Here is a 25,852-nt window from a genome sequence, read left to right on the forward strand (position 1 = left end):
ATAAAAATCAGAATAGCTTTGGTCCATAATTTCAATATCTCTCAACTTCAGATTTGCAGTTTTGAAGTTTAAAAAGTAATACTTTTCCAGTTCACAGATAAATGGATCCATAATCTCTCCAATTAGGCCAATTGTCTGAAACTCATAATAGCAAGATCATTCTGATTCTTGAATGCACAAGAAACTACTCAAATTTAGCTGTAAAATGTTTAAAAATATTTCTACTTGAAATATCCAAGATGGCGTCCCTTCAATTCTGATTGGCTGATAGGATTCTATCTGCCAATCAGAATTAAGGTAGGAAAAATCTGATTGGCTGATTCAATCAGCCAATCAGATTGAAGTTCAATCCGATTGGCTGATCCAATCAGCCAATCAGATTGAGCTTGCATTCTATTGGCTGTTCCGATCAGCCAATAGAATGCGAGCTCAATCTGATTGGCTGATTGGATCAGCCAATCGGATTGAACTTCAATCTGATTGGCTGATTCAATCAGCCAATCAGATTTTTCCTACCTTAATTCTGATTGGCTGATAGAATCCTATCAGCCAATCGGAATTGAAGGGACGCCATCTTGGATGACATCCCTTAAAGGAATATCCATTCGTCGGTAGTCGTCGGGAAGAAGAGGATGGCTCCGCGTCAGCTCGTCTGAAGATGGCTCCGCTCCGGATGGATGAAGTTTGAAGACGCCGCTTGGAAGATGACATCGCCCGGATGGAAGACTTCTTCAGCGCCGCCTGGATGATGACTTCATCGGATGGAAGATTTCTTCAGCGCCCCTTGGATGATGACTTCTGCCGCTCCGGATCACCTCTTCGGTTCCATCGATGGTTGGCTGGCTGAAGACGACTCAAGGTAGGATGATCTTCAGGGGAGTAGTGTTAGGTTTATTTAAGGGGGGTTTGGGTTAGATTAGGGGTATGTGGGTGGTGGGTTTTAATGTTGGGGGGGTTGTATTTTTCTTTTACAGGCAAAAGAGCTGAATTCTTTGGGGCATGCCCCGCAAAAAGGCCCTTTTAAGGGCTGGTAAGGTAAAAGAGCTTTGAACTTTTTAAATTTAGAATAGGGTAGGGCATTTTTTTATTTTGGGGGGCTTTGTTATTTTATTAGGGGGCTTAGATTAGGTGTAAGTAGCTTAAAATTGTTGTAATATGTTTTAAATGTTTGTAACTTATTTTTTTTTATTTTTTTGTAACTTAGCTTTTTTATTTTTTGTACTTTAGTTAATTTAATTTAATTGTAGTTATTTGTAGCTAATTTATTTAATTAATGTAATGATAGTGTAGTGTTAGGTTTAATTGTAACTTAGGTTAGGATTTATTTTACAGGTAATTTTGTATTTCTTTTAGTTAGTTATTAAATAGTTAATAATTATTTAATAACTATTCTAACTAGCTAAAATAAATACCAAGTTACCTGTAAAATAAATATAAATCCTAAAATAGCTACAATGTAATTATTAATTACATTGTAGCTATCTTAGGGTTTATTTTACAGGTAAGTATTTAGTTTTAAATTGGAATAATTTATTTAAGTATAGTGTAGTGTTAGGTGTAATTGTAACTTAGGTTAGTTTTTATTTTACAGGTAAATTTCTCTTTATTTTAACTAGGTAGCTATTAAATAGTTAATAACTATTTAATAGCTATTGTACCTAGTTAAAATAAATTGAAATTTGCCTGTAAAATAAAAATAAATCCTAAGATAGCTACAATATAATTATTATTTATATTGTAGCTATATTAGGGTTTATTTTAAAGGTAAGTATTTAGTTTTAAATAGGATTAAGTTATTTAATAAGAGAAATATTATTTAGATTTATTTAATTAATATTTAAGTTAGGGGGGTGTTAGGGTTAGACTTAGGTTTAGGGGTTAATAATTTTATTACAGTGGCGGCGGTGTAGGGGGGGCAGGATGGGGGTTAATAAATTTATTATAGGTGGCGATGGTGTGGGGGGGGGCAGATTAGGGGTTAATAAGTTTAATATAGGTTGCGGCGGGGTCCGGGAGCGGTGGTTTAGGGGTTAAACTATTTAGTTGCGGCGAGGTCCGGGATCGGCAGGATAGGGGTTAATAACTTTATTATAGAGAGTGACGGTATAGGGGGGGCAGGATAAGGGTTAATAGGTATCATGTAGGTGGCAGCGGGGTCTGGGAGCGGCGGTTTAGGGGTTAATACATATATTATAGTTGCGGCAGGGACCGGGAGCGGCGGTTTTGGGGTTAACATATTTATTATAGCTTGCGGTGGGCTCCAGGAGCGGCGGTTTAGGGGTTAATGAGTTTATTAGAGTGGCGGTGGGCTCTGGGAGCGGCGGTTTAGGGGGTAATACATTTATTTAGTTGCGGCGGTGTAGGGGGGACAGATTAGGGGTGTTTAGACTCGGGGTACATGTTAGGGTGTTAGGTGTAGACAGCTCCCATAGGAATCAATGGGATGTCTGGCAGCAGCGAACATGAACTTTCGCTATGGTCAGACTCCCATTGATTCCTATGGGATCCGCTGCCTCCAGGGCGGCGGTTTGAAAACCAGGTACGCTGGGCCGGAAAAGTGCCGAGCGTACCTGCTAGTTTTTTGATAACTAGCAAAAGTAGTCAGATTGTGCCGAACTTGTGTTCGGAACATCTGGAGTGACGTAAGAATCGATCTGTGTTGGACTGAGTCCGGCGGATCGATGCTTACGTCACTAAATTCTACTTTTGCCGGTATCTAGGGCTTGATAACTAAGGCGAATCAGCCTCGCCACAAATACGTTGCGGAATTCCAGCGTATTTGAGGTTGACGGCTTGATAACTACCCCCCCTTAGTCTGAACTTCAAATAAGTAGTAGATTTTTTTTTTCTAACAAATTTCAAAGCTATGTATATTTCCACTCCCCCTGTACCATGTGATAGCAATCAGCCAATCACAAACGCATACACACTTATTCTTGCACATGCTCAGTAGGAGCTGGTGACTCAAAAAGTGTAAATATAAAAGATTGTGCACATTTTATTTAATGGAAGTAAATTGGAAAGTTGTTTAACCCCTTAAGGACCAGCGACGTACCCTGTATGTCACTGGCCTTTTTTTGGGACTTGATTGTTTTATAGCGCGGTCTTGCGACCAGCGTTGAGACTGCTCAATTCCACAAAGCCTGCTGGAGGGAGTGCATTAATAGCGTGTTCTTGCTAGACTTGTGCTATTATGTCCTGAAAAAACCTTTAACGACCAGTGACATACAGGGTACATTGTGGTCATTAAGGGGTTAAAATTGCATGCTGTATCTGAATCATGAAAATTTAATTTGACCTGTGTCTCCCTTTTTTGATTAGTATGCTTGCAAATTTTGAACCTTCCAAAAAATTTTGTGAGGATACTTATAGACCTCCTTAGCCTGTAAAGCGTTTAAAGTAGTGGTAGGTATGCTGATGTGTTGATGGTTACGTTGAATTTCTTGCAAGGACCTCATTTTATTTTTATTATGATACCCTAGTAATGAGATGATCAAGTATTATAGGTAAGGCAATAAAAATATATAAAGACAGGTATATCTAAGTCTTAGATAATCGCAAGATATAAGTAAACTTAATTTTGTACTATTAGTTTTGTATGTATAAGAAGGTGTATCTAACTTAGCTACAAAATGTAGGGATACCTATCTTTACATTTAGTATAGAAAATATGATTGCAATTGTGTTATTTGTGAGAGAAACCGCAAAGTAATACTCTTATCACAATTAAAAAATGCCAGAGTATATTAGTGTGGGGGGCATAAAAGAAATAGCTAGTTGACATAAGTGCTAAACTTAATATTAAATAGCCATGACCTGTATGGGTTATTGTGGAGAGTATAGATGGTAATATAAATCAGTTACATCCTAGTATAAGGAAAGCAAATAGTATATAGTACATGTGCTGCTGAACAGAATACAAGGAAAATAGTATAGATGACTTCCCTGGCTTATTTTAGAAAAAATGTGCTTATTCTACTTAAGAGTTCCTAGTTATAGGGGTAATAATTACCTGTCTGTAGCAAGAATTATTCATAAGTGGGCTATGATCAATAGATTAAATACATGCACTGTACTGCATAAACTATTCTCCTTACATACACATGTTGTAAATGAGAGGTTACTACTGGTAATTGACTTGAGTTGTGATTTCCAGAGCAGGTCATAAACAGATATGAGCATAGAAGTACTAGCTTTCTACTAGCTATGGTGAGCAAAAATAGTAAAATTGACCTTCAAAACAGAACTGTTATGAATCTCAGAATTTCTACTTTTCAAAGGTACTCAGGTTAGCATGTTCTGTAATGTAAAACAGGTTTAACAACTTAAATTAAGAAAATACATTGGATATATAATGTGTAGACCTTAAAACTTTCACTACAAGTGATTAAGCTGGGAACTACTTTAAATACAATGCACCAGCTTATCCTGTAATAGCTCAGTAAACAAGGAGTCTGATAAGAAGAAAGCTAACAGGGTAACAGCCTATGGCAGACTTAACAGATAGATTTAGTGCGTACTACTCCTTCACTCCTAAGTATGATATCTTATTTGTATGATATGTTTAACGTAGGAAAACAATAAAATATCAAAACCTGCATTATGCCTGTCTGAATGTCCTAAGTCTATGCTCTCTATATTTATTGAAACTGGAACTATCTTACCAAACATGAACTGCTGTCTCGGCTGCTGACAGCAGACCACTGGTCTTTAGGAGGTTTGCATCACAATATATATCGGTAGTAGCTAAGGCATTATAACTCAAAACAGGAAAACTTTCATTGCAAAAAAATGGATATTCAGTAAGTAGGGGGAGCATTATCCTATGGAAATAGCTAGAATATAAACATTACTCGTGCTTTGGTTCCTCCACATCAATATTTAGACAATGCTAAGAGGAAAATGTGTAGTTTAGAGTATAATACACACATGTAGGCTAAAGACTTAAAAAAAGCATGTAGATCCATAGTAAAAAAAGAAAGTATTCATAATATTCTTTATAGATGCAACTTTTATATATAATGAAGCAAGGATTGAAAGAAACAAACACTGTTAGAAGGAGGGGTGTAGTACGTTTACGGAGCGTCCATACTACAAGTCCACCTGTATAATATTGTCAGGATAGAGAAATAATTAAAGCTATTGGGGATGCAAGCTTCTAGGCAAAGAATCAGGGCAAAAGCTACTTGAGAAAGTAGCTGTAATCTCTCCTATGGGCCACAAACTTAACCCACACCTGATTTCACATTTACCGAAGTATGTGTTCATGTCAAACCTTTCTCTCTTAGTGTTGGCCGTTGGCCTCTATCTGTATAGAAATGTGCAGTAAATCGCAGGTGAGGTGCATATTGCTTCCGCTTACATAAATGGATGTGCGGTCTCAAGTGTCCCATTTTACCCTTAAGCCGCTTGATTTTCCGCCAATTCAGTCTTCTCACGGTCTCGAAAGGAACTACTTGCTGAACAGTTCCTAGCATGTATGGAGCTCTAGTTGTCCTGGATAAATGGTTGCTTGGTATAGTTGGAGCTTGCTCATTGCGCTCGTTCTCCTTAGCATTCTGCTGAACCTCTCTGACTGTTGCAGGGTTAGTGATAGTCGTAGTTAAGTAGCAGCCTTCCTCTATAGAATCGTGATTTGCTACGTGTGTTCCATCCGGATGGTAGTGTTCATGGAGAGTTCTCTTAATGCGTCTCTCCAGTCTGTTAAAGTGGTCCGATAGAAGCTTCTCTATAGCCACAAATATGGCATTCATTGTATTTTCTATAGTCGCTGATTGAGCTTATTATGTGTTCCACAATAAACGGTAGGTGCGGCAGTCTAGCCCCAGGAACTGGTCTTGTCAAAGACTAGTTGCGGCTGTGTAATTGTATAGTCTGCCCTCGGCCTTGTAGTATCGCCATAGACCATATATTTGTTAGCTATGGTTCCGGCAGCCACCACAGTCTTTCTCTAGGCCGCAATGCCTTAAACCTTCTCCGGAGCGATCTTTGTTAAAATATGACCAGGCAATATTGCGATCTACTTTAGTTTGCCAGTATGTGAAGCTATGCCTAAGAATGGTGTTAAAAAAATAAATAAAAAAAAGATTTTATAAGATAAGTTTCACAGAGCTCGACCAGAACACATCTGCTCTCATGAACTGCTGGCTCCGTCCCCCAATGCACACCAATTTTCATATAACTATGTACTAGGCACTAATATAAAGAAGAATATGCACAGATACGGATCTAAACATTCAGTATAAAACCTTTAAAAAAAAAAAAAAACTTAGAAGCTCCCAGTTTAGCACTGTTGATGAGGTTGACTGGGACACCCAGTGAAAGGGGCTGGAAAAACAGCAATAGCAGACACTCCCCCCTCCCTCAATTCCCTGCATATGAAAAGACAGATAACATAAAAAGGAGCCAGCAGTAGGCTGTAAACGCACGTATACATCTGACACTATGGGGCTTGGTTAGGAGTCTGAAAAACATCACAATGTTAATATAAAAAATAAGGAAAACTTTACATTCCTTTAAAAATACTTCCAGATGGGCTATATAAATGGATCATCGAACAAAACATTTATGCTAATAAAAATCTAGTGTACAATGTCTCTTTAAACTGGTTTATTTGATTGCAATAAGAATGTAGCATTTAAGAGATTATTACAGAAAATGGAAGAATGGGCTGGTAAATAGCAATAGAGATTTGGTAAGGCTCTGCATTTTGGAAGTAAAACATGCAGGCTACCTATTATTTAAATAAGACTAGCGTTTGCAAAATAGAGGATGAAAGAATTTCAGTGTACTTATAGAAAACAAGCTAAGAAAAAGTGGGCTTCTAAGACGGATAAGATATGAGCATGCATTAGATGCAGATATGCAAGGGAGGAAAGCATAATTATGTAGCTATATCAATCCCTGGTAAGATGTACCCTAAGTATGGAGTGCAGTTCTGGGTACCAATTTAAAAAAAGGACATTGCAAAATTAGAAAAGTTCAGAATAGGGCCACAAAACTAATAAAGGGAATAGATTATTTAAACTATGAGGAGAGGTTAGCCAAACTGGGTATGTTTTCTCTAGAGGTGATATGATTATATAAAAATATTCATGGCTCATATACAGAGTTTGTGGAAGCTCTGTTTATTCCAAGGTAATTGTGATGAGGTAACCCTTTAAGGCTTGAGGAAAGGAGATTAAATCTCCAGCAAGGTAAACATGTTTTTACTGTAAGAGCAACCAAATTGTGAAACTCCTTGCCTAAGGAGGTAGTGAATGCCAATACCAGGCTTAGATAGATTTCAGAACGGATTAAGCATTACTGGCTACAAACAGACTTCATGGGTATGATTGCTTGTGTTAAATGGGTAAGTTTTCTAATTGTATTAATGTAAGTTTAACTGTCAGCTTCTTTATTGTGAATCAGGTAGGATCTGTATACGTTGAACTCCTTAAACCTGTCTTCTTTCAACTAACTGTAATCTTTTTCTTTGCTACAGGAATTTGGGAATGAAGAAGATCGGAAGCCAAACATTAGGTAAGTCAATATAGTTATTTACTCGCCTGTGCAGAAAAAGGACATTTACAAAAAAATGTGTGTATTTGTATCATTGATATGGTAGATCAGTATTTAATCATGAACATCAGTAAGTAGTAAAAAATATTACAAGGTACTAAAATAGAACCAACTTTGGATGCTCTCACCCTCTTTGCTGCAGTAAAAAAAAAAGGTCATAAAACACATCTAGCTAAGAGAAAATGTCCCAAATCTAGCTCAGACTGCTCCCTGTGAGTAGGTCCCACTGACATCTTTGATTGCCTAATTGGATGACACTATGTGGTGCCACATATATACAAATATACTCACAAAACAAAAGCACAGCCAGGTGCTATATAGACAGACAGGGACCTCTCAGCCTCCCCACTAGATAAATCCTGGTCACAAGGATACAGCAGCAAATTCTTAAAAACCTGCATTTAGATTTTTTGTTTTTCCAGTCAAAATATTACATGACATGTTGGTTTGTTGTCAATACAGTACTTTAGACTTCTCAGAGTTCTTTTTAAAAACAAACATAGTTTGTAAGCATTGTTTTTTTTGTTTCCTTTTTTTTATTTGTTGCGCAGATGCAGTTACAAGTTTAACCACATGGGGGCAGTTATGTACTGATGTTTGATGTGCGATTTTTAAGTTACATTTTTTGCATCCAATACATCAAAGCATTTGTATTTTATTAAAGTGATTGTAAACTTTAATGAATTAAAGTCCAGTATTTAAAAAAAAAAAAATCTTACAAACAGGAGCATAAACATAACACAGATCCTCCGCCCGCATCTCCTACTGTATTTAGCATATCGATGACGAATGCGGCGTTCCTCTCCTCAGTAGGAGATGCGGGCAGAGGATCAGCGGTATGTTTACCATAACGCAATGGTAAGTATTTTAAAGAAGAAGCTTCATTGTAAAGTTTAATGAATTAAAGTGCCCCTGTTTTTAAGATTATTTGTTGATTCTGGGCTTTAATTCATTAAAGTTTCCAATCATTTTAAACTAATAGGAGTGTAAATAAGGGTCAAGTACTAGTTATATTGATGGCTAAAAACAGCCCTACAGTTTATGGGGTAAGCTTTTATTGTAGGGATGTGCATCCATTTTGTTACGAAAATGCAGATATTTGTTCCATTTAAACAAAATCAATGCAATAACTAATTTAAAGAATACCAAATATAATTCATGAATATATTAGTTATTCTTTAAATTAGGTGAATTTCTTACCTGCAGTGTGCTGGGGAGCTGCGCTAATCCTCTTCTTCTTTATAGATCCCACTGCCTCGCTTTATGTTCTATTCCGATTTTAAACAAACCGCATGATAAATAGTGCAGCACACAAATATTCTAAAAATGAATTTTTCAGAATATCCGTTCCAAATTATTCATCCGAAACAAGTTATTTAGTGCTGCACAAGTCTAGTTTATTGTGTAGAACATTGACACATCTACATAAATCAGACGTTCTCATAGAATTTCCAAGTATAATTTATTTCTTCTGCAGCTAGGGATTAGGGGTAAAGATGTGCAAATGCGATTCACAATGTCTGACTTCTAAATCCTTTCTAACCATGGTCTCCCTTATGCTTGATGAATGATGTAAAAAGGACTGGATAGAAATGTATTGTGTAAGAGACCCAGAAGTGGGCAGCATTTTTATGCTTAATGGAGATCATAAAAAAACAGTTGACTTCTGGTTTGTTTCACGGTGAAGCTAAGAATGCTAACAAAATCATTAACCCCTTAACGACCAAGGACGTGCCAGGCACGTCCTACAAAAAGTGTCAGTTAATGACCAAGGATGTGCCTGGCACGTCCTCAGGGGTTTGAAGCCCTGGAGCGATCGTGATCACTTCCAGACGCTTTTAGGTTATTGCAGTGATGCCTCGATATTGAGGCATCCTGCAATAACCTTTTTTAAGCATCCGATGCAGAGAGAGCCACTTTCTGCATCGACCAGAGATGGTGCCGATCGTTGGTTTACGGGTGGGTGGCCCATCGCTGGAGCAGTTCCTTCTCAGGTGGATTCGGTTCAAGTATTGCCGGGATGGTGTCGGGAGCGCACGAGGGGGGGGGCAGGAGCATGTGTGCTACTTAGTCTATATTCATTGCAATGGGAAGGGGAGGGAGGGACGATAAGACTTGGGGAAAAGGGGAAGGGGAGGCTATTGAGGGGGGGCAGCTACACTGCAGAAAAATGAATTTTTATATAAAAAACTAAAACCTAATTATTATTTTTTTGCAAACTGAGTACTGGCAGACAGCTGCCAGTACCTAAGATGGCGGCAAATAGGTAGAGGGGGGTGGGTTAGAGAGCTGTTTGGGGGGGGGGATCAGGTAGGTTGGGGGCTAAGGGTGTATATATAGATTTTCAAAGAATAAAGCACTTGCTGGACTGTAGACATCAGTGACAAATCCAATCTTTATTGTGTGACGTTTCGGGACCAACAGCGTCCCTTCCTTGGTCAGAGAAAGGGACGCTGTTGGTCCCGAAACGTCACACAATAAAGATTGGATTTGTCACTGATGTCTACAGTCCAGCGAGTGCTTTATTCTTTGAAAATCTGCATTCCTTCTCCTAGCACCCTGGCAAGTTGGAGTTTGTTGGTGGGAGTGCATATACTATACACCTTGGTTATATATATATATATATATATATATATATATATATATATATATATATATATATATATATATATATATATATATATATATATATATATATATCTTTTATTTTAGTACTGGCAGACAATTGTGCGGTGGGGGATGGAAGATACCTGTTTGAGAGCGGTCAGGGAGGGATCAGGGGGTGGGATGTGTCAGGTGGGAGGCTGATCTCTACACTAAAGCTAAAATTAACCCGTCAAGCTACCTAATTAACCCCTTCACTGCTGGGCATAATACAAGTGTGGTGTGCAGCGGCCTAATTACCAAAAAGTAATGCCAAAGTCATATATGTCCGCCCTTTTTGAACAAAGGGGATCCCAGAGAAGCATTTACAACCGTTTGTGCCATAATTGCAGAAGCCGTTTGTAAATAATTTCAGTGAGAAAGCAAAAGTTAATGAAAAAGTGAATGATTTTTTTTTATTTGATCGCATTTGGTGGTGAAATGGTGGCATGAAATATACCAAAATTGACCTAGATCAGTACTTTGGGTTGTCTACTAAAAAAAAAAAATATACATGTGAAGGGTTATTCAGGGATTCCTGACAGATATCAGTGTTACAGTGTAACGCTCGCTTCTTGTATTTATTGCCGTATAACTTTCAAAAAAGCAAAGAACATGTTAACATTGGGTATTTCAAAATAGCAAAGAACATGTTAACATTGGGTATTTCAAAAAAGCAAAGAACATGTTAACATTGGGTATTTCAAAAAAGCAAAGAACATGTTAACATTGGGTATTTCAAAAAAGCAAAGAACATGTTAACATTGGGTATTTCAAAAAAGCAAAGAACATGTTAACATTGGGTATTTTTGGTGGTTGTAGAAGTGTAACAGATTTTGGGGGTCAAAGTTAGAAAAAGTGTGTTTTTTTCCATTTTTTCCTCATATTTTATAAAACATTTTTATAGTAAATTAAATCATATGAGTCCATTTAATGGGGAGAAAAAAACAGTATATAATATGTGTGTGTACAGTAAATGAGTAAGAGGAAAATTACAGCTAAACACAAACACTGCAGAAATGTAAAAATAGCCCTGGTTCTTAAGGGTAAGAAAATTGAAAAATGCTCTGGTCACTAAGGGGTTAAAGGGACATGAAACCCAAATTTTTTTCTTTTGTGATTCAGAGAGAGAATACAATTTTAAACAACTTTCAAACAAAATTTACTTCTATTATCTAATTTGTTTAATTCTCTTGGTATGCTTTGTTGAAGGAGCAGCAATGCACTAATGGTTTCTAACTGAACACATGGGTGAGTCAATGACAATCAGTGTGTATGTGTGTGTGTGTGTGTGTGTATAATATGTGTATGTATGTGTATGTATGTGTGTGTGTGTGTGTATAATATGTGTATGTATGTGTATGTATGTGTGTGTGTGTGTGTGTGTATATATATATATATATATAATGTTTTTAGTAGTTCTCAGCGAAATATCATAAGCAGCTGTACTGTGTTTTTATTAGATATGTGCAGAAGATTGCGCCAGCAGCAGCAGCATTCAGCTCTTTTTGGAGTCGGATTTATTCTTCTGAAAGTGCAGCACGGTGACATCTGTGCAAATCCAGATCTCAGAGTGTGTGTGTGTGTGTGGCACTTGCACAAGATTAAATCCGGCTCCGAAAACAGCCGAATGCGAGGTGCTGCCACCATCTTCCTCATTCATTAGTACCCGAAGTGCACAAATGCACATATCTAGTTTTTATTGAGTTCACCAAATCAATTTGAAACAAAAAAAAGTTATTTTACAGAATTTAGGGATATGTCATTTTAGTTTTTTTATTTTATTTAGAAAAATAAAAAAATGTAGTTTCGAATAATCTTTTAAGTATATTTTTTTCAAGGATTTTTTTTTAAGACATTTTTACAAAAGTAAGAGAAAAGGTAAAATATCAGAGATAATTATTGAAAATGAATCTGATTGCTTAATGTTTTTCTTTTTACTTAATAAATATATATATATATATATATATATGTATATATATATATGTATGTATGTGTGTTTAAAGGGACAGTCAAGTCCGAAAAAAACTTTTATGATTCAAATAGGGCATATAATTTTAAACAACTTTCCAATTTACTTTTTTTTTTTTTTTGAAATTTTTTATTGAGAGATAATCAAAACATTACAAGTATCTATTCAACATCATTGAGAATAGTATGGCAGTTTTTACATCAACAACAATAATTTGGGAAAATAAAACAAAACAACACAGGCCACTTTCACGTGAATAACAAGCAAATGAAACAATGATTAAAATAATACTTTCTCATCATAAGCTCCATTCAATTAACGTAATTTTCTGTAAAATTTAACAAGTCGGCTGTGTATCGAGGCTATTAGCATGCTTAGTATTGAAGCGTGCATAGTATTCTTCCCACAGAAAAGAGATAGATAAGTAGTCATCAAGTCTTTTAGAGATAACGAAGTGGTATCTTTCTAAGAGTATTGTTGAGGAAACTACTTCTCTCCATTCAACTATGTCAGGGGGTCTAATTTTTTTCCAATTTTTTGGTATTAGTCTTTTTGCACTGTTGACCATGAGGTATAATAAATGTAATCTGAGCTTACAGCGTACCTTGGGGAATTTGTTAAATAAGAGTACGACTGGGTGAAGTGGTAGTGCAATTCCTATTACTTTTTTGATTTCATCCACTATAATAACCCAGAAGGAAGTAATAAGAGGGCAATCCCACCATATGTGTATGAATGTACCTGGGTCCCCGCATTTCCTCCAACACTCTGTCGTTGTGTTCTTAAATATCGTGGATAATCTGACTGGTGTGAGATACCATCTGCATTGAAGTTTAATATTCATCTCTTGCGTTTGCACTGATGAGGAATATCTATTTATATTTTGGAAGATGTGTAACCAGTCATCATGTGTAGGGTGATCCTGTAATTCCAAATCCCATTTGCTTGTGTAAGATGGTAGATGCCTAGAGTGGTGTTGTAGAAGTAATTTATAGGTTAAAGATAGAGTACCCTTTCTAGAGGAGCTCATATGGCAGAGTGTTTCAAAAGGTGTTAGGGGTCTAAGTATACTGTCTCTATCTTTATGATTAAGGATGAAGTGTGTGATTTGGTGATATCTAAACCAATGACAGAAAATCCCCCCATAACAGTCCGACAATTCCAACCTAGGTTTAATTTTCTTATTTTGTAGGATGTCATAGCACTTGGGGATGTCGGATAGTGTGAGAAATCGGTTTGAAGTTGAGGCCAATGTTATTGGTAAACTGGGGTTATTGATCAGTGGTGTCAATGGTGAAGTACTTGAGGAGATGTTCAGAATTTTGGTAAAATGTTTATCCCACAGTTTATATGTTTCAAATGTGGTTTTGGGAGTATTGTGTCCCAGGGACCGGTTCCGAGAAGGAATCCAGCAACACCCCCCTAGCTGTGGAACATTAGCTAATGTGTGTTCCAGTACAACCCACTCCTTGTGTGAGGAGTTCCTGCACCAGTCTACTATTCGAGTGAGAAATACAGCCCATCTATAATATTTCAGCTGCGGTACTCCCAAGCCTCCATTGTCCCTTGTGCGGTACATAGTGGACCCGGATATTCGCTGCCTTTTATTCTGCCAAATGTATGTGTTGATCATTTTTTGAAGTGTGCCTAACTGAGATTCTGAGATGTTTATAGGAATGGTTTGAAAGATATACAAAATCTTTGGCAGAATAGACATCTTAACTGCATTTATCCTTCCCACCCATGATATATTTTTAGCTTGCCAAGAGCGAAGTTCCTGTTGTATATTGTTAGTAAGTAAGGAGTAATTAAGCTTGAGAAGGTGATTAGGGGAGGCGGAAATAAATACCCCCAGATATTTTAAAGATGTTTTTTGGTGCTTAAGTTCATAGGACTGTGTTATATGGTCGATATCAGCTTGAGAAAGGCCTAAGCCCAGAAATTCGGATTTACTTGCATTCACTTTAAAGTTGGAATGTAGGCCATATAAAGACAATTCTTTCATGAGAAATTTAATCGACCTGTTTGGGGATGACAACGTTAAAAAAATGTCGTCTGCATAAAGGGTGATTTTGTATTGCTCTGTGCCTATGTGTATGCCTTCAATGTTAACATTTTGTCTGATTCTGGAGGCCAAAACCTCCATTGCAAGCACAAAAAGCAGGGGTGAAAGTGGGCACCCCTGCCTGGTCCCATTTAATATCGGGATTGGAGGCGATAGGGCATTATTTAGTACAATTTTAGCACTGGGACAGCTGTAAAGAGCAAATATTTTCCCTATAAATTTGGTGGGGAGGCCAAATTGTGTAAGCGTGTGTCTGAGGAATGACCACTCAAGGCGGTCGAACGCTTTTTCTGCGTCCATTGATGCGAATATCGATTGGATGTTATGAGAGGATGCATATTCTAATAAATTGATTATTTTCGTAGTATTATCTCTGGCCTCACGGCCTGGTGTAAATCCAGCTTGGTTTATGTTTATAAGGGATGGGAGGATTTTGTTTATGCGGGATGCGAGAATCTTTGCGTATAACTTGGCATCAACATTTAATAGGGAAATTGGTCGAAAATTGGATGGGCTATTTGGGGGTTTGCCTGGTTTGGGTAGAACTGTTATATACGCTTCTAACATAGATGCTGGGAAAGGAGTTTGATCAGATGTATGGTTAAACAAGTGCAATAGATGGGGGAGAAGGATAGGCTGAAAAGTTTGATAGTATTTGGCCGTGAGGCCGTCTGGGCCCGGGCATTTCCCAGCATTTAACTTTTTTATAGCTGCAGCTACCTCTGAGGGAGTTATCGGGGAATTGATATCGTTAATTTGTTCGTCTGTAAGTTTAGGGAGATTGCTAGTGTGGAGGTAATCTAATAGGGCGGTGGCAGTCACATCTCTGTTTCCCTGCGGGGTAATGTTGTATAACCTAGAGTAGTATTCATGGAATTGCTGCAAAATCTCAGGGGTCGTCTGAACTGTCTTGTTGTTAGGTAGTTTAATGTCGTGGATGTATGATTTCAACTTTCTTTTCTTAAGTGCCCGTGCCAAGAGTTTGCCTGCTTTGTTCCCTTCATAGAAGAAGAGTTGTCTAGTTTTCATGCGTGATTTTTGGTGCTCTATTGATAGAAAATTATTCAGTTGGATTCGGAGAGATTTGATCTCGGCTAGAATTTGGGAGTTAGAGGGATCCTGTTTGTGGGCATATTCCATCTGAGTCAATTTAGAGGTTAGTGTATGGTATAGCTGTCTAGCTATTTTCTGTATGTGTGATTTAAGCTTGATAAATTCTCCCCTAATGGTGCATTTGTGTGCCTCCCAAAGTGTGTATGGGTCTGTAACCGAGTTGGTATTGAATTCAAAATATTCCGCTAACATCTTAGTTAGGTTCTCTATATTTGTGGAATTACCAAGTAAAGAGTCATCAAGCCGCCAGTTATTTGGAGTAAGGTATGTATCTGGCCACCTAAATCTAACCTCCACTGCCGAATGGTCTGACCAGGAGCACGGTGTAATACTACTTTTTGTTATTAGGGAGAGGCCTTCTTGGTTTGTCAGTAGGTAATCTATCCTGCTATATGACAGGTTTGGGTGGGAGAAAAAAGTGTAGTCTCTCCGGTCTGGATTTGCAAACCTCCATATATCATATAGGTTGTAGTCTCTGAGGGCTCTCCAGAGAAAATTTGTAGTTCTCCGAGAGGTCATGGTGTTAGGATTGGAGGAATCTAGTTTTGGGTCGAATGGAAAATTAAGGTCACCGCCCAGGAACACTGTGCCTTGCGACATATCCAGGTATCTACGAAATAATGATTTAAAGAAGGGCAGTTGCTGTGAGTTTGGGGCATAAGCATTCAAAAGTGATACCTTTCTACCATACAGTAGTCCCGAAATCCCAATAAATCTACCATCTGTATCTCTGTCTATTTTGTGAAGTGTGAATGGAACTGATTTCTTTATGAGAATACTAACTCCTCTTTTCTTAACTCCCGCTGAGCTGTGATAATGTTGAGTATATTGGGCCCCGAAGTATGTGGGTTCTTTATGTTTTTTAAAATGGGTCTCTTGGAGGAAGAGAATGTCAGCGCCCCTTTTAGATAGGTCTGATAGTGCTTTGTAACGCTTGCTAGGAGAGTTGAACCCCTTAACATTTTGGGTAATTAAAGTTATTCTACGAGTTTCTGTAGTCATACTGTGCATGTCAAAATGTGATTCTCTATGCAATTTGCCTGTGTGGAGCATGAGAAAGGCCGTGAATGAAGCCTAACATAACAATATACTGTAAAATAATAACAACTTAAACAATATAACAAAACAGAGCCAGGTAACCATGACCTGTAATGATGCCGAGGGCAGGGACAGCCATTTAGGCCATCCCCGCCCCCCCCACCACTATTCTGAGAAAAATAAATATTTCTTTCTTTTAAGGGGATTAATGACAGCTTCAGTATGTGAATACAATAACTTGAAACAAAATTGGGGACTGTTTATAAGTAAAGCTGTAGAGTATAAAATAAAAACAGGGGAGTGTTCAACCGTAAACCCTTTTTATTTTTTTTATTTTTTTTTTTCATTTCAGATATTAATCTAAAATAGCATTCAACAACATCTAAATAGATAAATGAAGGAGTGCGGCCGCATCTTTTAACAGTCCCAGTCCATGTCCCTGAGGAGATGAAAAGCGTTAAAGACATCTTAAAGGTGATGAACTAAAATAGCAATAGACCACAAACAAATAGATGCGGCCGCATCGTTTACCAGACTTAGTCCAATTCCTAGAAGGGAGAAAAAACATTAAAGACATTTTAATAGTTACCGACCAGTCCTTGGCCTGGGAGATCTGGGTTGCAAGTTATCTTGGGTTCCAGAATCTTGAGTATGGACTTGTGACGAGGGAGACGTTTTCTTCTGTTGGTTGCCGACTGTTCTCCATTTTTGAAAAGCAGATTGAGATCTTTGGTCTTGTTGAGATGAGGCCTCTTCTGATGTTTGGGGTATTGTAGGTGCCTCTAGATTAAGAGCCCTACAAAAATCCTCTATTTCTGAGATATCTTTGCAGATGTGTCTTCTGTCTTCATGGATTACCATGATGTGGGTTGGAAATCCCCACCTGTAGGGGATTCTATTGAGGCGGAGGAGTTGAGTCAGAGGGCCAAACTCCCTCCTTTGTTGGAGGGTCTGTTGGGAGAGGTCAGCGAAGAATTGCAGAACAGTCCCTCTAAACCTAATCGGTTGATTTTTCCTGGAAAGTCCAAGTATTTCTTCTTTGTCTCTAAAGTTTTTAAACTTAATAATGATGTCCCTAGGGGGTGCCGTAGGTGGTGGCTTCGGGCGCAAGGCCCTGTGTGCTCTGTCCCATGGGATTGCTTCTGATGATTTATCCCCTTTTAAGTGAGAGAACAAGGCTGGGAGAAAGGTGGGAAGATCCTTAGGGAGGACAGATTCTGGAATCCCGCGAATGCGTAAATTTTTCCGTCTGCTTCTGTTTTCCAGATCGTCAACTTTATCATACAACAGCTCCATAGCTTTTTGTTGGTTATCATATTGGGCCTGTAATTGATTAAATTCTTCCCTCATTGAATCATTACCATCCTCCAGTGCTTCCACTCTAAACCCCAATGCGTGCACATCCTGCTTAAGATCTGCCAGTTCTTCTCTAACACTTGCGCGGACAATGTCAGCAATGTCTTGCTTAGATGGAAGGGATGAAAGGATGTCTGCTGGGATTTGTATTAATTCCTGTGTGTCAGATTCCGCCTCTGAAGCTGGTGTTTTTTGAGACTCAGTTGTCCCTGGCAGTGAGCTATCACTGTGTACTGTTTGTTCAGTTGCACTGAAGTATGATGTGACTGAGTGATTCTTACTAGATTGAGGTTTACTTGGCTTCTCCTGTCTGGGTTTTTGCCTAGATGCCATTGCAAAGATGTTAAAGTTTAAGTCCAGTGAGTGTAGGGCAGCCGTTGTTTATAATATGCGCTGTCTTGTAATATCCCACGTGTGCTGCTTGTTTAAGAGCAGGGGCCAAGGGATTAAGAGACAATTTGTAGATTAATCATGAGCTTGCACTGTAATGTACCTTCCCCCACAGAAGGGGCTGCCAAGGCTGATGTGTTTTATTATTTAAGGGTACTGGAGAAATATATACCCTGTTTGTCTGGAGTCTAAGTGGTGTGCTGAGTGCTGCCACAGTCAGTCAAGGATATAAAGTGGCCGGTTATCGCCCAAGTTGCTGTAGGCTTATTTACTTATGCCCCCAATCTGATCGGGATAGGATATGCAGCACTCACCGCTGGTTGCCGAGGGCGTTAGGGGTCCCGATGCTCTTGCTGCGGCCCTCCGGAGCCTCGAAATATGTTCCCCGCTACCAGCTGCGTAGAGCGCTTTGAGCGTGACTAGGCCGCACCTGGGATCACTGCCGCGTCAGCTTTCGGCCGTTCCGTTGTCCTGTTGAATTGTCGAAAGCGGTTCCTGAGTTCTGAGTGAGGCGATTTCTTCATTTTGCCCCCATTAGCGCAGAGCAGTCCCCTGTTAATTAGACTTAGTTACTGAGCCATCAACGGAGCTCGGAATTACGCCGCCATCTTTGGTGACACCCGGCTCCGCCCCCTTCCAATTTACTTTTATCACCAATTTTGCTTTGTTCTTTTGGTATTCTTAGTTGAAAGCTAAATCTAGGAGGTTCATATGCTAATGAAGGCCACCTCTGCATTTGACAGTTTTTCACCGCTAGAGGTTTATCGCTCAAGCATTATTTAATAAAATTATAATATTAGAAATAATATATAGTTTTGGTTTTGAGGTGAGAAGCAAGTGTTGCACAGGGCCCATGTTTTAATACACTTTACAGTATGCAGTATTTTTAGTTTTTGCATTTTTAAGGTATACTTAAAGGTAATGTAAAGTCAAAATTAAACTTTTACAATTCAGAGCATGTAATATTAAGCTACTTTCCAACTTACTTCTGTTATCTAATCTGCTTTGTTCTCTAGGTATCCTTTGTTGAAAAGCATACCTAGGTAGGCTAGGAGTAGTATTGCAGTACTGGGAGCTAGCTGCTCATTGAAAAAAGTTTACCAAGAAAATGAAGCAAATTTGCTAATATAAGTAAATTGGAAAGTTGTTTAAAATAGTTTGTTCTATCTGAATCATAATATAAAATTTGGGTTTCATAAGATTTATTAACAGTGTTAGCATTTTTTTTTCTACCATATTATGTTAGCTAATATATTTACTCCATAGATAGTTAATATCACTGCTTAGAAGGAGATTTAAATAGCAGCAGTGTCTACAACACATTGAATCACTCATTAGATTGTAGGCATGTTGATAATGAAGTGGTTAGTTTGACTCCAGGATTAAAAAGAAAAAAAATGAGAAAACAGGATAATGAGTCGTATCCTGGTGTATGATGCACAATAGGTCATTGACTCAAAATCCCAAATCCCCATTAATCTTCTTTCACCATCTCCTCTTATTAGAACTGAGTTTAGGAAACAATATCAGGATAAATCCAGGATCCATGAGGTTTTGTAAAGTTTAGCTCATTTAAATGTTTTTTATTTAAAATGCTTTCCTATATATGTGCTTATATTCACCATATCAGCATGTCACAGAAGAACGAAATATACATGGTTGTCTATTTCAGAGAGGATACTCCTGTTGTCCGACTAATATGCTATAGGGAAGGTTTCCTTATGTTAGCCTAGCAAGAGTACTTTGCTTAGCTCAAGTTTAACTAAAAGCAATGATACAATAGCATGTTTGATTAAAGGGCCATGATACCCAAATGTTGAAACACTTGAAAGTGATGCAGCATAGCTGTTAAAAGCTGACTAGAAAATATCTCCTGAACATCTCTATGTAAAAAAAAGAAAGATATTTTACTTAAAAATGTCCTAAGTATTCAAACCACATTGCAAAGGACTTTAAGCAGCAAATCAGTATGCCTGTCCCGGGACAGGCAAGGAGTGAGCTTCGTGCACACTCATCTTATTTCCCTATTCAGTTTAAGGAAGTTTACTATGAAATATAATGAGTTAAGTGAAATCTCATGAGATCACAGTAAAAGAGTTCATGACATCAGCACTGCTAATGCTGATTGGCTGCTGTTAATTTCTTCATTTTTTATTTTTTTTTACCTGCAGCTGGACAGCAGCTGAAGTATAACTTTTTACACAGAACTTAATCTGGTGAGCTGAGGAAATTGTGAGGTAAAATATCTTCCCTTTTTTTTACATAGTTTTCAGCTTTTTACAGTTATGCTGCATCAGTTTCAAGTGGTTTAGCATATGAGTATTATGTCCCTTTAAGCAACTCTACTCTCTATTTATTAGAGTAACCCGCAAGGTTAGCATACTGAGTAATTCCTATTGCCTGTGGTGACTAAGAAGAGGCTGCACCTCTCTGAAAAGACAAAAGTAGTAAACTATGATAATTGTGATGGGGGAGATTATTACTTTTATTTAAATAAACCATACAAACACGCTACATAAGCTAGTTTTGGTTATTTTGTAAGAGCGCAAATTATTATTATTGGTTAATTTTATAGCGCCAACAGATTCCGCAGAACTATAAACATAGGCGCTATACAAGGTAGCAATTATAGGGATCATATAGGTAGAGGCTCCTGCCTATAGTTGCTCTGTTGTAGTCAGCTCTTGTGAAGGTGAGCTGCAAGCAGTTGAGCTCTTAGGCTTACATTCTAAGGGGGTTCATGGCGGATAGCAATGAAGGAGAGGTAATGTTATTAGGAAAGTTTAGTGTAGGTTGTATGCATCCCTGAACAGAAGAGTCTTTAGGGAGTGCTTGAAGCTTTCAAAACTAGGGGAGAGTCTTGTGGAGCGAGGCAGAGAGTTCCACAAGATGGGAGCTTTAACAAGAGAGGAGGAGAGTACGAGGTTGTGAGCAGAGCAAAGAGGGAGAGTATCTGGAGACAAGGTCTGAGATATAGAGGGGAGCAGTGCAGTTGAGGGCTTTGTATGTCAGAGTCAGAATTTTGTGTTTAATTTTGGAGGCAAGAGGAAGCCAGTGAAGGGATTGGCAGAGAGGTGCAACAGATGAAGAGTGGTGTAAGGAAGATGAGCCTGTGAGATGCATTCATTATGGATTGTATAGGAGCTAGACAGCAGCTAGGGAGACCAGAGAGGACGGAGTTGCAGTAGTCAAGGCGGGAAATAGAGAGTGGATTCAAATCTTAGTTGTGTCTTGTGTAAGGAAATGTCTAATTTTAGAGATGTTTTTAAAGGTGGAAGCGGCAGGATTTAGCCAAAGCCTGAATATGAGGAGTGAAAGAAGGATCTGAGTCAAGTATGACCCCAAGACATCGGGCATGCAGGGTAGGGGTAATGTTGGAATTGTCAACCGTTATAGAGAGATGGGGGGGGGGTGGAGATTTTAGAAGAAGGGGGGAAAATAAGGAGCTCAGTTTTGGAGAGATTTAGCTTAAGGTAGTGAGAGGACATCCATGAAGAGATGTGAGAAAGACAATTAGTGGCATGGGTTAGCAAGGAAGGAGATATGTCTGGAGCAGAGATATAGATTTGAGTGTTGTCGGCATACAAATGATATTGAAACCCGTGGGACTTTATTAGAGAACCTAATGAAGACGTGTAGATTGAGAAGAGAAGGGGACTGAGGAGAGATCCTTGTGGTACCCCAACAGAAAGTGATAACGGGGCAGAGGAAGCACCAGAGAAGGCTACACTAAAGGTACGGTTAGACAGGTAGGAAGAGAACCACGAGAGGGCTGTGTCACAAATGCCAAAAGATTGGAAGGTTTGGAGCAAAAGAGGGTGGTCAATAGTATCAAAGGCTGCAGACAGATTAAGAGAACACAGAGATTCCAACTAACTGCTGAATAAATCCACTGATCCAAGGTGATGTAAAACAGGTCTGATCTTTATTAGGACAGTGCCGAAAAATATATAATACAGTGCTCTTAAAAACAAGTTACACCTGATAAAACAAGAATGCCATTCAGAAGCCCTTAACAAACCAAAAAGCAGATAAGTGCATACGCGTTTCGTGCGGGTTTCCCGCACTTGTTCACTGCATAGGTTGCAATTCTGCCACACAGCACATATAAAGGGAAAACTTTTAATTTGGGAAACCACCTGTTGATTATTATTAACCCTATAGAGTGCTGTGTAAACCAGAGACGCAAGGTGAGGCATATAACAATGATCCTTATTCCTTATTACTCTACTAGGACTAATTCATTTAAAAAAAGGCTGCATACAAAATTTTGGAAAAGTACATAACAGCATACATCAAAAATATTATGCATGAACTTATAATTAGAGCAACATGATTTTTGAACAATTTATAATGGATTAGAAACCAACTAATTCAAGATAATGATAGTATACATAATTATATATAAATTTTAGAAAAGACATGTTAAAATATTTACAATATTAGTGCATGAATAAATAGAACCATTACTACTGTAAGTAACTAAATAAAATAATAGTTGAATAGTTACTAAGGATTCTTTATATGCATTTTCCAATTGAATATGTGATCTCATATTATACAAATAAATTAAAGTCAGCATCAATATTGAGACCAAACAGAGTTCTGTATTCATGTAGAAAATCCACTTAACCTCTTTTTTACTCAGGGCATATTCTCTATTGCCCCCTCGTTTGGAAAATGGGACATTATCCTGAAAGGAGGCCAGAGAGGTGTCCCCCAAATGATCAAATTTAAAGTGAGAGGCTACTGATGTGAAAACATCAGGATCATCAATATCTCTAATATGTTCTAGAGCACAGTCCCTCAATCTTCTTTTAGTTTTGCCCAAATATTGAATTTTACAACTTTTGCATGTCATTAAGTAAACTACATGTGAGGTTGTATCTTATTTTGTATTCCTTACCGGTGGAGTGGATGTAAAAACTTCCCCTTCAACCACATAGTCACATGTTTTACAACGTGTGCTTCTGCATTTAAAAAAAAAGACAGATCAAGGAGGATAAGCAGAGAGAAGTGGCCTTTGGATTTTGCTGTAAGTAGGTCGTTGGTAACCTTAACAATTGCTGTCTCTGTGGAGTGATAGGGGCAGAATCCAGATTGCAGTGGTTCAATGAGGGAGTGTAATGTAAGGAAATGGGATAGGCGTGCATGTACTAGCTTTTCAAGAAGCTTTGAGGCAAGAGGGAGTAGGGAAATAGGGCGATAGTTGGATGGGGAAGTTGGATCGAGCAAAGGTTTTTTTGAGGATAGGTGTGACCAGTGCATGTTTTAGAGATGAGGGAAATATACCAGTACTGAGGGAGAGATTGAAAATTTGTGTGCGAGTATAGGAGTAAGGGTAGAAGAGAGGGAGGGGAGTAGCCATAAGGGGATGGGGTCGAAGGGACAGGTAGCGAGGTTAGAGCGCAGGATAAGTGCAGAAACGTCTTCCTCAGTAATCTGGGGGGGGCAAAAGAGCTAAATATATGGCTATGTGGGTTTTGGTTAATTGCAAGCTTTTGAGGGGGTGAGATGCTGGAAGCATGTTGAGAGCTGATTTAGTTTCTGATGGAATCGATTTTCTTATTGAAGTGGTTGGTAAAATCTTGAGCTGACAGAGAAGTTGTATTAGGAGGTGTGGGTGGGCGAAGAAGAGAGTTGAAAGTGGAGAACAGATGTTTTGGGTTTGAAGAAAGAGTGGAGATGAGTAGAGAAGTAGTGCTGCTTATAAAGATTAAGAGCAGAGTAGTAGGAGTTCAAGATGAACTTGTAGTGAAGAAAGTCAGCTGAATTCCAGCGTTTTCTCCAGTGCCACTCAGCAGTATGGGGACATCTGCTTAGGTACTGTGTCAAAGGAGTATGCCAGGGCTGAGGGTGAGTGTGTGGTTTCCGAGCTATGGTAGGAGGGGAATTAAAGTAAATAAGATCTAAACCCTAGAACGTCACCATACTGGTCAGCTGCTCTATTTCCTGAACTATCTGGACTCTTATTAATGTCTTTTATCAGTTTTACAATTGATAACACCACACAGAGAATAGTTAGTTAGACCAGTGATTTTCAATCTTTTTTTTTTTTGCCGTGGCACACTTTTTTTACATTAAAAAATCCTGCGGCACACTACCATCTCAAAATTTTACAAAATCACACATTGTAGCCTAATACAGTGTGTGTGTGTGTATATATATATATATATATATATATATATATATATATATATATATATATATATATATATATATATATATATATATATATATGGGCTCGACAAACCCAGGAGCCTGGTTGCCACTGGCTCCTAGAATTTTACCCCTGGCTCCTAACTTTTTGGGTTATTCTCCATATGTCTATATACAAATCCAACGGTCTGGCTCCTAAAAATATGCCTGGCTCCGAAATTAACTTACTGGCTCCTAATTTTTAAACACATTTGTCAAATATATATATATATATATATATATATATATATATATATATATATATATATATATATATATATATATATATATATATATATATATATATATATATATATATATATATATATATATATATATATATATATATATATATATATACACTGTGCTGCCATGCCTCCTACAAACTATACGTGACATATTGACTTTCATTCATTTGTCATGGTTGTAAATGATACCTGCCTGATGAGCCTGTCACATACCTCCCAATATTTAAAAATTTGAAGAGGGACACCCCCACACTGGGAAAATATGTTATTATTATTATTATTATTATCATTTATTTGTATAGCGCCGCCAAATTCCGTAGCGCTGGGTACAATGATAGGGGTATACAATGACAAAGATTTGTGATACAATACAAAACATAACAAGACTAAACAAATCTAGCACAGGAGGAAGAGGGCCCTGCTCCGGAGAGCTCACAGACTATAGGTTTAGGGTGCAGAGACATAAGGTTGGGGTAGCTTGTTACATCGGTTGTATTTGCATCAGTGAGTCAGGCAGTTCATGTACATGTATTAGCTTGGTTCGGATGTGGGATGGAGGAGAAATGGTAAGCCTCTCTGAATAGGTGGGTTTTCAAGGATCTTCTGAAGCTATACAAGGTTGGAGACAGTCTGATGGAGCGGAGTAGAGAGTTCCAGAGGACAGGAGCAGCACGTGCGAAGTCTTGGAGACGGGAGTGGGATGTAGAGATAACAGGAGTGTATAGACGTAGGTCAGAGGTTGATCGAAGAGGACGGGATGGGGAGTATTTCACGAGTGTATGTGGGAGCCAGTGTAGAGACTGGCAGAGCGGAGCAGCTGATGTAGATCATCGACTTAGGTGGATGAGTCTAGCAGAAGCATTCATAATAGATTGGAGGGAGGAGAGGCGGTGTTTTGGAAGGCCATTTAAGAGTAGATTGCAATAATCAATGCGTGACAGGATGAGGGAATGAATAAGTATTTTTGTAGTATTTTGAGTAAGGAAGGGACGAATTCTGGAAATGTTGCGTAGGTGTGAACGGCAGGATTTGGTAAGCGTTTGTATATGTGGGTTGAATGTGAGTTCTGAGTCTAGTGTGACCCCAAGGCAGCGGACCTGGGGTGAGGTGTTGAGAATAGAGTCTCCAACCATCAGAGAAATGTCAGGTGTCGGATGTCTCGAAGAGGGGGAATAAGAAGCAGCTCAGTTTTGGACAGATTGAGTTGGAGGTAGTGTGAAGACATCCAAGAGAAAATTGCAGAGAGGCAGTCAGAAATCTGGTTGAGTA

General features: G+C 38.4%; 1 protein-coding gene across 1 annotated transcript in view; it reads left to right on the top strand.

The window, feature by feature from the left end:
* Positions 1–25,852, top strand: part of SSH1 (slingshot protein phosphatase 1) — a 219,927-nt gene that overhangs the window by 25,663 nt on the left and 168,412 nt on the right. Inside the window, exon 2 of the mRNA XM_053702141.1 lies at positions 7,484–7,521. Within this exon, the coding sequence (XP_053558116.1) occupies positions 7,484–7,521 (38 nt within the window). The remainder of the gene's footprint in view (positions 1–7,483; positions 7,522–25,852) is intronic.

This window comes from Bombina bombina, chromosome 2, assembly GCF_027579735.1.
Source record: "Bombina bombina isolate aBomBom1 chromosome 2, aBomBom1.pri, whole genome shotgun sequence".
NCBI classification, from domain to species: Eukaryota; Metazoa; Chordata; class Amphibia; order Anura; family Bombinatoridae; genus Bombina; species Bombina bombina.